Genomic DNA, 14900 nt, shown 5'->3' with positions numbered 1-14900 from the left:
CATGGACAGACAGGACCCTTTTGCCCAGAAGTTTTCCTTCTCATCAGCTTTACAATTTAATCTTAGAAGCATGGGGAACTGAAAGTCTCAAGGATTAGTGATGGGGCTGTGGAGCCTTTTACCTCTAAGTCACTAGTCTGAATCCAGCTCACGTTGAGAGAAACTGAAAATTGTTACTATCAAAAGTGAGCTGTATCCATACACTTCCTGGTTCAGAAAAAGTGGAAAACAGACACTCTAATAATCAGGCTCACCCCAGCTGCAGGTGAGCGAGCAGTCAGTCAATGGCATCGCCCCAGAGGTGACATCAAGGGCATTTCTCTAGTCAAAGAAAAGGGCAGAAAAACACCAGGCAGCCACTAATGCTCAATGCGCAGGTCAGTCTTTCTACCTACTTTGCATTCCGGGCACTTCTCCTTCAGCTTTCTGCCAATGCCAGTGATGGTACCTCCTGTCCCAGCTCCACCCACGACCATGTGGACCTTGCCTGCAGTTAAAGGAGGTGAGAAGCATTTAGAGAGGATGGAAATGTTCTCCACAATTGGTTTATTCTGGCATGTCACATCAGTAGGTATTGTACACATGTTCTTGTGCACAGAGAACGTGTGCATGTCAAAAACTGGACAGAATTCATGCCAGTGAGCAGAAGCATTGTAGTGCTGTGATGTGCCAATAAGCTTCACTCCACTGTACTTTGATAGATTGCTAGCTTGGTAACTCGATCCTTTTGGACTACATTGTGTTGAAATGCTGCAGACACATTAGCAATAGCACACATTGGTTTGGCTGGTCTTAGCATCCAGCTAAGAGAGAGCCTGATTCTGCTCTGACATCAGTATAAGCCAGGAACAGCTCCACTGAAGTCATTGTATTTACACTGGTGTAAAAGTGATGGAAGTGAGAGTAGACTCAGGCCCTGAGAGTTTTAGGCTGTAACTACACTGGCAAAAATGAGCCATAATTTGTTACTGGCTGTTGCCAGGGCTAGCGATGGTACACGTTATAGTATAGGTAGGGCTCAGGCTTTCTTGCCACCATTGTCAACTAACCTTGTTAAAGCACCTTGTTAAAGTGAAAACCGAGCCCTGTTTTCACTACACCTTTCACTCTTTCTACCACTGGGGATGGGTTCCATTTTTGCCCATCTAGACAAGGACTGAAATTCTTTTATTGCCTAGTCCAGCCACCAAATGAAGCTGGATTAGTCTCTGCAGCACTCGCAAAGTTTTGATCCATTTTCATTTACTAATGACTTTGCATGATCAGCTACCGTGTGCCGATTACTCATATGGATAGTCCCAGGGAGGCCTCTTGAGCCATTTAATCCTCTTAACTAACCCATTACAGTGATGCCACAACTGCAGATAGATGGCCACCTCCACTGTGTCATTCAGCACTTTGTCATGTCCACACATTCCCCAGGCCATCCTGTCACAGTTGAGAGCAGCAGAGGCAGTTGAGCTGAAGCCCCATTAGGTACAAGAGAGAGGAGACTGCTGGTTAGCCATTCTCCATGAGGGACCCACTACTTTGCAATTCGCTTCCTCCCAGGATCCAAACGAGCCCAACTGTGTTGCAAGGCTCATCTCTTTTCCCAGGCTTTTGAAAATGGAGGGGAACTGTAATTACAAGGGTGTGAAATTGTTCAAGGGGGAGGTGGGCCATCTCAAATTGCTGCACTCAGGCTTTATTTAAAGTTATGTCAAGGGTGCCTGTAACTTACCAAGTCCTTTTTTAGCTTTTCTATACATTTAAATAAATAAGTCCATAAAGTAACAGAACCCTCCCTCAGAAGGATATGGCATGTGCAATTCATGGCCGAGATAGAACAAACAGTACCTTCGCACTGCTCCAGGATCTCCTCAGCGGTGGTGTCATAATGAGCCATCGGGTTGCCGGGATTTCGGTACTGTTTATTACAACAGAGAACAGTGTATGTTACGGTTAACAGGGTGGGTCAGACACTGAACTAAGAACAGCTACGGAGGTGTTTTACTCAAGGCATAAAAAGCCCCCTCCTTGTCCTGCGCAACACTGCACCACAGTCCAAGCAGGCCCAGGGAGAGAGTCCTAGTAGCCTTGTAACTTGGTGTCTTGGGCTTTAGGGAGGTACTGCAGTGTGTGGTATGTTTTCCAGTGAGGAGCTAAACAGAAGGACGGGAATGTTGTCCCCAGCTATGGCCCTAAACCCAACCCAATGCCCCCCATGGAAGACACAGGCTGATAGAAAACCTGGTGCTAGCAATGCTGTCGGATGGCACATCCCTTCATGACTGAAAACAAAACAGACAGAGCCTGACGAAGACTGGCAAGAGGGGGAGCTGCATGAGGGTATGGGAGGGGGGTGTAGTGTCTGAGCAAGGGAATTCTGGAGGTAACACACCGGCAGAGACCAGAAGCGGGCATGAAGGGGAAATTATGCTCATAGGAGTGCTGTGACACTATCGAACAGATGTTGTTTGTGCCTCCCCTCTGTGCTAATCCCTTGCCACTGTCGGGTGTTCATGGGGGTGAAGGGGCACAACCACTGTGCCCTGCTCAGACATATTCCTTCTGGGACAGAGTATGCTGCTGGCCACCCCGTCTTGTGCTTCCAGAGGACAAGCACTCCTAGCTACCTCCCAGCCTGCAGGGCTAGGGGGTGAGGGGAAAGAAGGAGCTCCCAGAACTCTGAGCCCTGCAGTTGGTGCAGGGCTGCTGACATGGGTGTTTCTAGTTCAGTGGTGCCAATTCTTGTGCTATTTGGTGCTTTTCTTAAAGCTCCAGCTCCTGGAGGCCAGCAATTCCCTGAGAAACTCAGCTTTCATTTTTTAAAAAAGTGGGTTTTGAATCCACGTGGTTGCAGAGAAAAACCTGCAAATGTGACCAGAGTGCACCCAAAAACCACATAATCCACATGGCAAAGAACCCTCCCGCCCCCCATGTATTTGTTGTTGTTGTTTGAAGCTCATTCGCAGAGAGGGCTGTAGAGAGGTCAATGAACATCTAGGCAAGAAGACTAAACTAATCTCTCCCTCCCGCAGGTGAGCCCTGTGGCAGGAACGTACCATCCCTGAGAATGTGCTCCTTGTATGTATGCATCAATGTGTGGGGCTCAGATTACCACTGCCCATTCTGTAGCATGGGTTACTACAAGCAGTTTGTTTGACCTTCACTGTGAGCCTATTTATATACACAACATATTTTTTTCCAGTGCTGCCAGTCAAGGACCTTTCATAAGCATAAAAATTGACTTTAAAGTGGTGGTAAAACATTCTCCAGATAGAACAGGATCAAAATGTGCTCAAACCTCCAAAAACTTTGCCTCAGGTTTCACAGTCTCTGAATATGCCTCTTATTTTGTTTTTGCAGCCCAGTGCTTCAAGGAAGAGAAGTCAAGTCACACGTGCCATAAAAATGAGCATCGGTGTCTGGGAGAAGAAATGCAGTGGCAAGAAGTGCCACAATGGTACTGAGCATCTTACAGATGTGTAGCAGAATGGGAGAGATGAGCAGACCTAGGCAATCCTGTGCAATCCAGATTTAAAGAGAGAACCCAAAAAGTAATTGAATTTACCTGGTCCAGAATGTGGGAGTTCGGGATTTCATATCTCAGCCTCTGAGCAACAGAAACATTAGACTCAGGGGAATCAAAGTTGGAGGCTGGAGTCCTAACAATCTCAGAACCAAGAGCCCTTAGTATATCAACCTGTAAATCATAAAGCAGACACAATAAAGTGATCTCCTGTACTGCCGGTAATCTGAACCTATATATTCATATTAGTGACAAAAGCCAGACTGGGCTTTGCATTCATAAGACATTTAACATTTAGAGTGGTTTAGAGATACAATGTCTGATCTCAGTCACACTCACTAATGCTCTTTTACATCGTTCTGGCAGCATAATGGGCCTTTAAATTGGTTAGAAACGCCGCCTGAAAATACTCCTAAATACAGACGGCCTTCCCAACCTGGCATAAGGATTCTAGCCTGGCCATGCTCCTAGCCTCTACAATGAAGTGGTAGCTGGGGGGCATGACCAGAATCCACTGCACTACTACTATTTGCTGGTTTCCAAGAGGCATATGGAGCAAAGCATATGTTAGAGCACTCCCAAGGCTGCTCTAATGTACACCGTGGACTGGGCAGCCCCAGCACAGACCCAGAACACAGGTAGAGCAAACTGGCCATAAGCACAGGAACGGAGTACCTGAGAATGAGTGTTTATCAACAGAGATACACTTGTCTAGCGGTGAGAACAGGAGAGCTAGGTATTAGAGCTCTTCGGTTTCTGATCATTTGTTGGGTGGGTTATTACAGTTGGGCTGAGGAGGTGGTGTTTGATCCAGGTGAGGTTTAGGTTAGGGTTGAGGTTTGAGCCAAGGATTCAGGTCTGAATTCAAAGGCGCCAAAGTCTTGCAAACTGTTATTGTGAGATTTTTGCCCCAAATGGAGGAAATCTCACAAGATCATGTGAAATTTCTGCCACTTGATGGGGTTTCTTGAGAAATCTGGTTAATACTCCTATGAAGTTAATATAAATATCTTCAGTTTACATAGAGGGAAATGGACAGAGAGGTTAAGTGACTTGCCAAAAGTCACACAAGAAGTTGGCAGCAGAACTGGAAATAGAACCAAGGAGCCCTGCATACCTTTCCTTTGCTCTAACCATCACACACACCCGTAGACATAAAATTGCATCATCTCTGTGCAGAAATGTACCATATTTGGCTAATATATTGCACCAGCTGCATAGCTGACACCAGATAATCAGTCAGATTATCATTGCCTGCTTCATTGTCCAGAGAACTCTTCTGAATAACTACAAAAATATGCCATTACTTGTAACTAGGATCGTTACCCTATATAGGAAAGGGTTCACTAGTTCAAGAGAGAGAACTTTACCCATTCCCAGGATTTCAGTGTAATACCATAAAGGACTCTGACCTTCTCCATGCTCATTTTCTCTGGCAACACAATGATGCAGCGATAGCCTTTCACTGCAGCAACCAGGGCCAGCCCGATTCCTAGGCAGTGGAGGAGGAAAGGGAATTATTCACTGACAGCATTTGGCAAGGTCAACTGACAGTCATAGTCTCCTGCACCTCCTGCATTAATCTGGTAAATGTAGCTCATGGATTTGCACTTAAAAGCTAAATAGCAATGTACCATCTTAGACTTTTTGCATGCTCTCTGACAGTCCTAGTGTAGGAGGATGTTCTAATTTGAGAGCTTACTTGTAATTAAGCCTCTGTGTCCCTGAGAACTGGGGAAGAGCAGTGTATTTTCACAGCATACAAACTGAAGGGACTGGAAAGGCTCAGAAGCATTTTTCTACACTTAGCAAAGTGCCAGTCTCTTGTTTTCCCACACGTGTCGTTTCACACAGAAAAGATATAATTACGCTCAGACAGCTCTCTGTTCTCCTCAGGTCTGCTTAACGCACCCCACCCCCAGCAGTCTAATTTGTGGGATAAAGCTGCACATGCGCCAATCTCACTCCATCGCTAGTTGGCAAAGTGTATCTGTGCTCTAATTTCACTCTGAATGATTGACCGAGCCAGCTGTTCCCAGGCTGGCTGGGGAAGGCAAATGAGGCTTTAGATTCTGAACTGATACAAGAGGATGCGCAGGGCAGGCGTGAAACATTGCTTCTGTACTAGGACACGCTGTTGAAAACGTCTGCAATAACCGCAGGAGGTTAAATTCAGGCTGCAGCCTGTCAGAGGATTGGTAGAAATAGCTTTAGTATTAGAGCTAGATCAAATGGTCAGATAAGAGAAAGGCAAAGAAATTCCACTGTAAGGCCCTGACTCTGAGCTCAATCATCCCATTCAGGCACAGCCCAGTGTGGGAGGCGGTGTGGAGTCACATGACCCCTAGACAAGTACAAGGAGGAATGCTGCCTCAGGGGTGCAGAATTCCTTCCTGAGCTCTGTGGCCTCTACACCCTTGTATAGGGTGCAGTTTAATCCCCCTCAACTATGCTGGTCTTGTGTGGCCTGCTAGAGGGAGGGGTTGGGGGGAGACAGACCCATAGCCCTAGCTGCTTGGGGGTGCTGCACTCCACCAGGAAAATAGGAAGGGTGCAGCCCTGGCCAGTTGTGTCTTCTTCTTGTGCAAGCTACAGAATGGGGAAAAGCTCCTGCACCTTCTCTCCCAACCATGAACTGGCCCTAGCTTGTTCCTGGCCAGCTGAGGCTAAATAAGGCAGATATGGAAGAAGCGATGATATATTTGTAAGCTTGGCAAAATTCAGTTTTCATTTGTGCTATCGTTGTGATGGATCATATTGACGTTTATTTTTAAGCATTTTAAAAGATTTGTAGCCATTTAAATGATCAAAGTTGTGGAACGTTATGGGGGCAGGGTAAGAGAATGACTTAATGACAGTAGACATCAAGGTTCAAAAAGTTAAAGCTTTATAGCTGCTAAAACACAAACTGTCCACATCACCTGTCAAAATATACAACCTAAAGAGCTTTCTACTGTCAAATCCCACCTGCTTTTACTATTCATTCACTTGTCCATTTGTAACAAGCCTAATTCAAAAGTCCAGATCACTGGATTTTGCCTATAATAAGGTCTCAAGCAGCATTTTTCTTACTTTGCCTATCTGTAAATTTTGATTGTTAGTGATGGAAATATTTTTGCATTGGTTTGTGTGTGTGTACAGTGAAATCAATATTTACTGACATTTCTAATCCTTCCAAGCCTATTTATTTGGTGGGGGAATTCAGGGAAATTCCCCTGTGAAAACTCGCTCTAACTATTCAATAACCTCGCAGCCAGGAAATGTGCTTTACGTGCATCAGCTCCTCTAGAGCTTTTTGTTAGATGCATTGTTGTTAGCGAACTGCCCAATATTACCACACACTGGCTCTGCAGTTTTGACACCTTAGTGCGGTTTTAACCCATCTAGGAATTTCAGCACTAAATCACCCCTGAGATCTCACTTCCTCTGGTGTGTTGCAACACCTAGGCACAGTTTGGGATGGGGTGGGTGAGTTGTGGACAGAGACAGAGTTATAAGGACAGAGGCTAATTTCCAGACTAAAGCACGTAAAACAATGTAAAACACATGTCTGCAACTGCACCTCAGGCAAGGGGGTAAATTTTCTTAATCAGACTTTCCCTGCAAACATGAATACATCAGCAACAGATAGGGTCAATGGGTACTGGAAAAGGGAAAACTGCATTTAACAGAAAAGGTTTAGCAAGCCTCATTTCCCCTCTTCATTGTAGTAGGAGCTGAAAGGTTCCAAAAGCTTCCATCCCACCCCCTCCACTCTCCCTCAAAAATATCAGGCCATCATTCTATTCCATTACCATGCTGTCCAAATGCAGGGCCACAAATCCAGTTCCTACCTGTGTTTCCTGATGTTGGCTCAATGAGTGTGTCTCCGGGTTTTATGATCCCAGCTCTTTCGGCATCCTCCACCATCCTCAGGGCGATTCGATCCTTCACACTCCCCCCAGCATTGAAGTACTCGCACTTTGCCACTAGAATTTGAAGGGGAGCCCAAATTACAAATGAGCCCAAATCCAACTTGCCTGCATACAATTTAATCTCTGCTATCAAATACACTAAAACCATCACAACAGAATGGCCTTCTACACAGAGAAACACATCAGTTCTTCTCCGATTCTCACCATTCACCCCCCTCCAAGAACACAAAAAGTACGGTATGTCATTGTAATTAACCACTAGCAAACCCCCAAACACATCGTTATCTGCAGCGTTAGTCTATAGCATAAGGGCCAGGTACATAAGAGATGGAATGAAGAGATATTGTTTGTTTTACATTTTAATAGCATTTGTTATTCAGAAAAATTCAAGTCAATAAATAATAACAAGTTCTACTACCGAGTGCCAGATTTCTAAGTCTGTTTCATGAGCTACCAGTCCTCCCATTTCTGGACATAAGAGGATTGCCAGGTTGGGTCACACAGTCATAAAGTGGGTGTTTCTCCTTCCTCTGAGGCATCCAACAGCAGCCAGTGTCAGAGATGGAAGAAGTGAGTGCACGGCTCATGGGTAAGGCTACGATTTAGTCATGGGTATTTTTAGTAAAAGTCATGGTCATGGGCAATAAACAAAAACTCATGGCCTATGACTATGACTTTTACTATAAACACCCCTGACTAAATCTTAGTTGCCCTGGCCCCGCAGCCACCGCTGCTCTGGGGGGCCCCCGGGGTGCTGCTACTCTGGGGAGCCTGGGTCCAGCCCCACCAACCACTGCTCTGGGGGGCCCCGGGGCCAGATGCCTGAGGCTGCCGAGCACCGGCTGTTCTGGTCACCCCCAGGGCCAACCCAGGACAGCTGCTCAGGCGGTCCCCAGGGCCAGCCACACCAGCCACTGCTAGGGCGGTCTCTGGGGCCAGCTGCCCAGGGCTACCAAGCAACAGCTGGTGCGATTATCCCCGGGGCCGCTCAAAAGCAGCCTGTCTGGCTGGCTGTGGGGCCACCTTAGCAGCTGACATTGGCACTGGCTGGCCCCGGGGCTGCCTAAGCAGCTGGCTCCAGGGCCAGTTGCTCTGGTGGCCCTAGGGTCAGCCACACTGTCCGCTGCAGCTACGGAATTTCATGGAGGTCACAGAAAGTCACAGAATCCATGACTTCCGCGACCTCTGCTGCAAACTCACAGCCTTAATCACTGGCCTTTTCTGGTGCAGCAGTTCCTGTGTTGTTGTAGATTTATCAAGACGTAGAGCTTTGAAAGTAACTTTTTGTGCTGTTTTTCTACGCTACCTAATGAAATAAATAATTATCACTGGGCCAGATTCTCATATTCTTACTCCTCTTGAGTAGTATCTTAGAGCCGTTTCATGCTCCCTTTGAAGCCAAGGGAGTTTTGATACTGGCTTCAATCAGAGCAGGATTGGGACCTTACTCCACAAGAAGTCCATGGGGCCAGGACAACTTTTGGAGTAAATACTACTCAGGGAGAGGAGGGGTAACAGAACCTGGCCCTGTTTGTTGAAGGCCAACAACTGAACTCGTGCTGAACAGAACAGGGAGGAGACAGGATGGAATTTACAATCTAAGAGCCAGTTTGTGTCACCTTAACCCACACTGAGTTGTTAGGACTGTACTCTGCAAGGAACGCCCTTATGAAAACAAATCAGTAGACAATGTACTTTCAGGGTTTAAATTTTATGAGGTAAATTGCCAAAATCAGGCTACAGGGACATTCCAAAAGGCAAACATGACTATTTTTAGTCATTCCCACAGCATTGTTAACCCCTTGTTCACACCAGTTACCGCAAAAGTTTATTTTGCAGTGTACTTTGTGCTGATCGACAGGTGTAATAAAAGAGACCGTAAGGCCACTCATATAACTTATGTTTCCCTTCCAGTCCTGCACCAGCTGGGGAGATAACATCCTGGTAAATAGCAGCACTGCATATCTTCCTGGTTTGCTCACTGACTCTTTGAACAAGCCCCTTCTGTGTCTCCTGGGGACATGCCTCCTAGTAACAACCTCCAATGTATGGGCAGCCTGCAGAGGTGCACAAGTAATTAATAATCTGCCCGTTGCCTGTCCTCTCTCCATCCCTGCTACACCAACTCATCCAGCCTTTGATACAGGGGCCCTATACCAGGGGAAAGGTACACTGGAAAATGTCTTATCTTGAAATGAACCTCAGAGTGAGAAGAGCAGATGGGAATGGGACCCCAAAACTGGGAGAAAACAAACATTTAATCATTGTTAGCATGGAGACAAGCCACAGGACAATAACTGCCTGTGCTTTTTCTGATTTCCCTTAGCACCTGCAATGCTACAGCCTGCACATACAGGGGCCTTATCACCTGCTGAAAGACTAGCAATCCTTCAAGCGAAGAAAAAGATGCTGTTGAGGGACTGTAGTGACTGTATCCCAATAAAGGGATATGAAGGCAGAGGAGTGAAGGGATGGGTTCCTGGAGCATTCATAAAGAATCAGAATGGAATGCATGGTTCTGGAGAGGGACCTGATGCACATGATGCATGCGCTATGTTCTTTTTTTATTCAAGGCGTGTTATTTATTAACTATGTCATTTGCTGGATCACCCGAGACAATGAGACATGGGATATGTTGGCCAGAGAGTATAAGCGCTAGTAATACCAGGACAAAGATGAGGAAGACCTAGAAAAAGGTGGTTTGAGACACTGAAGGAGGACATGAAGAAAGTATGTGTCAGCTTGGAAAACGCACTTGATAAAAATATTTGGGATGACAAACAAGAACCACCAACCCCAAATGATGGGACAAGGCAAAGCTAAAAAATTTCACTGAGGAACAACTCTCTTGCATCATTAGAATATCCATCCCATTCACCCACGAAAGCTCATGCTCCAATATGTCTGTTAGTCTATAAGGTGCCACAGGACTCTTTGCTGCTTTTACAGATCCAGACTAACACGGCTACCCCTCTGATACTCATCCCATAGTATTAATCTATATAATAAGATTCCAGGGTTATCATTCTGTGTGTGTGTCATTCTGAAGCCTAGAACGTCGGAGTCAGTGTGAAGCAATAGAAGCAGCTGCAAGCATGGTTGAGAGCTCTTTTTGTCCACGATTTCACCAGGTTCAACCATCACTGGGATTTGCAGTCTGCTACTATCCAATTGTTAAGTTGTCAGGTGATTTTCAGCGTTTTTACACACAACTATGAATTACACCCATGCAACAGCATGGGCTTTCAGCTAGTTCCTCCTGAAATCAATACACAAACTTTTCAGTCATTTCCTTGGGTACAAAACATTCATTATCCACAACTACCCCTGGCCTCAAAGTAAGAGCAACACACATCCCTGACTCTATTTCTCTAACCAGTTGGGGCATTTTGCAGAGGCGCTCCCTCCAGCTGTCCATAACATTCAGAAAGTCTCTCCACCTCCTCCTCCCTTCCCTCTGTGAGGCTCCCTCCCTTGCTCTCGCAGATGTGCAAAATGCAGCAAGCAGCTATCACAGAAGGCATGTCATCCGGCCTTGCCATGAGACACCTCCACCTTCCCTTCAGTCTTTTCGAATGCACACTCTGCTCTCATTCAGCAACTACACAAGGTATAGTTAAAAGTCAACTTTTTTCTTCCCGAAGTGTCCAGTAAAAGGAGGCAGAGGGGAAAGCTGGGTCTCCCAGAATGGCAGGAGGAATCAACTTCACTAATGTCTATGGTATCCTGAGAGCAAAAGTTCCCTTTGCTCATTCCAGCAAACAGGCCTAAATTTCTAAAGATCCTGGCATCCTGGACCTTTCCAGATCACCTGGCATTAATAGCTGTGAACCTTCCACAGTGATTGGCCAGCCCTTGCAGCAATGAGACATATCCTTCCTGTTGATAAAATCTTTGATGTGGTGTGGGGGGCAAAGAATAGTCCCTATATAGTTCAGGAACCCCATCCATGCAAAGCCATCAATAACTTCCTGTGCATTGCTATGCTTTGTGACACAGCACAGCAGCTCCCTCTGAACAGCACTGCAAACCTCAGTGACAACAGGCCTGACAGTTGATCTACCAACAAACTGGCTAGCCACTGACCAATGGCAATCAGGGGCAGCGAGCTCCCAGATGGTGAGGGCCACATATTTCTCCATGCTGAGGGGACCTCTCCTGTTGGTGTTCTGCTGCTGCAGCTCAGGGGTGAGCTCTGCACAGGTCTCTATAGGAAAGTAGCCGTCCGCCTCCTGAAGTTCTGCTGCTGCTGCTGCTGGTCATCCCAGTTCTGAGTCACCCTCTTGTCCCACCAGTCACTGCTAATTCTTTGAGACCATAAAGGGCTCTCATCCACGTGAACCTGCTCCAGGAAAACTCCCTGCAGAAATAACTAGTTGAATTCATCCTTCTGCTCCTCCTTCACCTGTAGCCATATAGGCCAGCCATCCAAAGCCACCAAGCCAAACCCATCTGGGTGCACAACTGTCAAAGCACATACCTCATCCTGTTTGTATTAATGGCTGTCATGATTGTGGCGCTCAGGAGACACTTGAATTGGGTGGGACAGTCCCGAAATGCAGAGTTCAAGTCCCGTTCCCAGGCTGAATGACTCCCTGTGACGCCGCTCTGCGCCTGCCTGAGACTCAGGGGCAGCGCCAGCCTCTTCCTAGTGTTGGGGGGGGCTGAGGAGGGCCTTACCCTCACCACGAGGCCCCACCCCCTGCTCCTCCTATCCCACCCCCAAGGCCCTGGCCAGGCCAGAAGCCGGAGCTGGGCTGTGGTAAGAGCCACCCAGGGAGCCCGGGCCACTGTGGGGAGCCCCAGACTCTCCACCTGCCCTGGGTGACGCATCCCAGGGTGGGGACATGGGCAAAGAGCTGCTTTTGGGCATCCCACCCAGGGCACGTGCAGGATTCGGGGTTCCCTACAGCAGTCTGTGCTCCCTGGGCGGCTCTTACCATGGCCAGGCTCCAGCTTCCAGCCTGGCCGGGAGTGGGGCCACGGAGGAAGAGGATGGCGGGGGTAGGGCTCCTGCATGTATCCCACTTTTGCCTTTTGAAAAGGTGGTCACCCTAGTGCTCAGCAGTGTGTCCTCCACCATGCTGCCTGACAGCAGTTCTGAAATGGTGCTGGCAAAATACAGATGAAGACATGGATGCCAGGAGAGGAATCATGGGAATTTTTTACTTTGACCCCAGACTTTTAATGGCCCGGTCAACAATGCTGACCGGAGCCGCCAGGTCTCTTTTCAACCGGGCGTTCTGATCGAAAACTGGACACCTGGCAACCCTACGGAAGATGTATGAAGTGTAGCTTTGGCCATGTCTGTCCCAAGATGTTAGAGACACAAGGTGGATGAGGTGATATCTTTTATTGCACCAACTTCTGTTGGTGAGAGAGACAAGCTAAAGCTAAACAATCTATTCCACCTTGCATTTTGCTGTGATGCTAGGAGTACCCTTCCCAGCAGGGCCGGCTCCAGGCACCAGCTTGCCAAGCAGGTGCTTGGGGCGGCCACTCCAGAGAGGGGCGGCACATCCAGCTATTCGTCGGCAATTCGGCAGACGGTCCCTCACTCCCGCTCGGAGCGAAGGACCTCCCACCGAATTGCTGCCGCAGATCGCAATCGCGACTTTTTTTTTTTTTTTTTTGCGCCGCTTGGGGATGCAAGAACCCTGGAGCCGGCCCTGCTTCCCAGACCTGAAGAAGAGCTCTGTATGGCTCAAAAGCTTGTTTCTCTCACCAACCGAAGTTGGTCCAATAAGAGATAATACCTCACCCAGCTTGTGTCTCTCTAATGTAGGAAGATGGGCAGGCAGGAGAGAGATGCTGCCATCTTTAAAGGAGAAGGATGGTCCAGTGATTAGAGCACTAGCCTAAGACTTCAGCGATCTGCATTCCAGTCCCCTTTCTTTCTGTGTGATTTTGGGCAAGTCACTCAGCCTCTCTGTGCCTCAGTTCTCCATCCATAAAATGGGGATAACAACACTTCCCTACTTGACAGAGGTGTTGCAAGGATAACTCCATTAGAGATTGTGCAGCGTTCAGGTACTACAGTAATGTGGGCCATACAGAATAGATTGTTTTGTACTGTTTTGCTGTTCCCCCAGGCTCTGCCAAAGAACAGGAGCAGCAGCTACATCAGCTCTGAGATTTTCTCCCTCCAAAACTGCCGACCCTGATACTCCTCAATTGCACTCGGTATTGCAAGTAGCTGAGTAGCTCCACAACACACAGCCTATTTTTTAAAAATGGAGATTAAAATCACAGAATACGTACGTTCCGGCAGTAACAAAAATGCAGCTGAGCAGTGGGGCTAGTAATAGTAGTAGTAAGAGTCTTCCTGTGAAGACCATCTTGCTGGATCAAGGCCTGGGTTACTGTCAGTCAGGTGCTTGTTACACTGCAGTTTGAAATGTAGACCACTATTTTAGCTCTGATAAATAACCGTAATGGAAAGGTCTAGAAGTATCCCAGATATGCCATATTTCTCCACCTTCTTTTCACACTTTCCCAACCTTAGTTAGTTACTCCTGACTCTCTTATAAAAGAGGCCTTGTCCCGCCCAGCTTTTGAGCTTGCCACTCAGTTCAGAAAACCTGACAGAAGAGCAGTGGACTTCGGATACTCACAGAGCTCACACTTCAGTCCATAGGCTTTCCCAATCTTGTTGATTCGAACCAGAGGGGTGCGGCCAACTTTCTTCAGAATATTCGGCAGGATGTTTGTTTCTTCCGGCCTGTGTTAGTGGAGGCAGAAAAAAATACACTGAGGGTAACTGTGACTGTCATTCAAATCCACATAAAAAGGAAACCAGAGCAAAACTTGAGAGAAATAGAGGCTTCAACATCTGCAGGAGAGGAGGGCTGAGGGAGATTTTGATTCCAGGACACCATACTAATTGCCTAGATTACTAATGATGATAGGCATCAGTGATGGAAAAGACAATCTCTGTCAACTGGACTACAGGAGGGTGTGGTAGGAAATAACGCCATCCCCTACATCAGCAACACCCCCTAATGAATAACTTCATTTTAGCTGCCTTTGTGATGCGACTCGCAGGACACTGTTGCCCATTCAAAAACCAAACATTTCCCTTCTTACTGCTTCCACCCTCTTACTTCTCTTGCCCTGTGGCTGTGCATGCACTGATCAGCTGGAGGGGGGCTTCAAAGAGCCACCTGTTACCAGAGTTGGCCTTTTAGCCCCCCATGAAGGAAAAACTCAGCTTTGGCTTTCAAAAATCTAAATGTGTAGCCCTTTTCCTTGTGAAGTTAGTCTTGCAAATGTAAACTAACGTAACCTGATAACTAGGGCAAAAAAATAAAAATAAAAATAAGCCAGGCTGCAGCAGAAGACTGGGATCAATCTAAAGATTCTCTCTCTCTCTCACACACACACACACACACACACACACACACACACACACACACACACACACACACACACACACACACACACACACACACACACACACACACACACACATT

The 14900-nt window shown here is 47.1% G+C and overlaps 1 protein-coding gene across 1 annotated transcript in view; it reads right to left on the bottom strand.

Annotated features, from left to right (window-relative positions):
• The window catches only part of LOC113406449 (cystathionine beta-synthase-like), a 39205-nt gene that overhangs the window by 13065 nt on the left and 11240 nt on the right, over nt 1-14900 (bottom strand). Inside the window, exons 2-7 of the mRNA XM_026651464.1 lie at nt 14043-14149; nt 7348-7482; nt 4927-5006; nt 3557-3688; nt 1840-1909; nt 396-487 (exon numbers count right to left, since the gene is read on the bottom strand). Coding sequence (XP_026507249.1) covers nt 396-487; nt 1840-1909; nt 3557-3688; nt 4927-5006; nt 7348-7482; nt 14043-14149 — 616 coding nt within the window. The remainder of the gene's footprint in view (nt 1-395; nt 488-1839; nt 1910-3556; nt 3689-4926; nt 5007-7347; nt 7483-14042; nt 14150-14900) is intronic.

The sequence above is a fragment of the Terrapene carolina genome, unplaced genomic scaffold (assembly GCF_002925995.2).
Source record: "Terrapene carolina triunguis isolate 2854851 unplaced genomic scaffold, T_m_triunguis-2.0 Scaffold31, whole genome shotgun sequence".
Taxonomy (NCBI): domain Eukaryota; kingdom Metazoa; phylum Chordata; order Testudines; family Emydidae; genus Terrapene; species Terrapene triunguis.
This window is presented reverse-complemented; position numbering and strand designations above follow the sequence as displayed.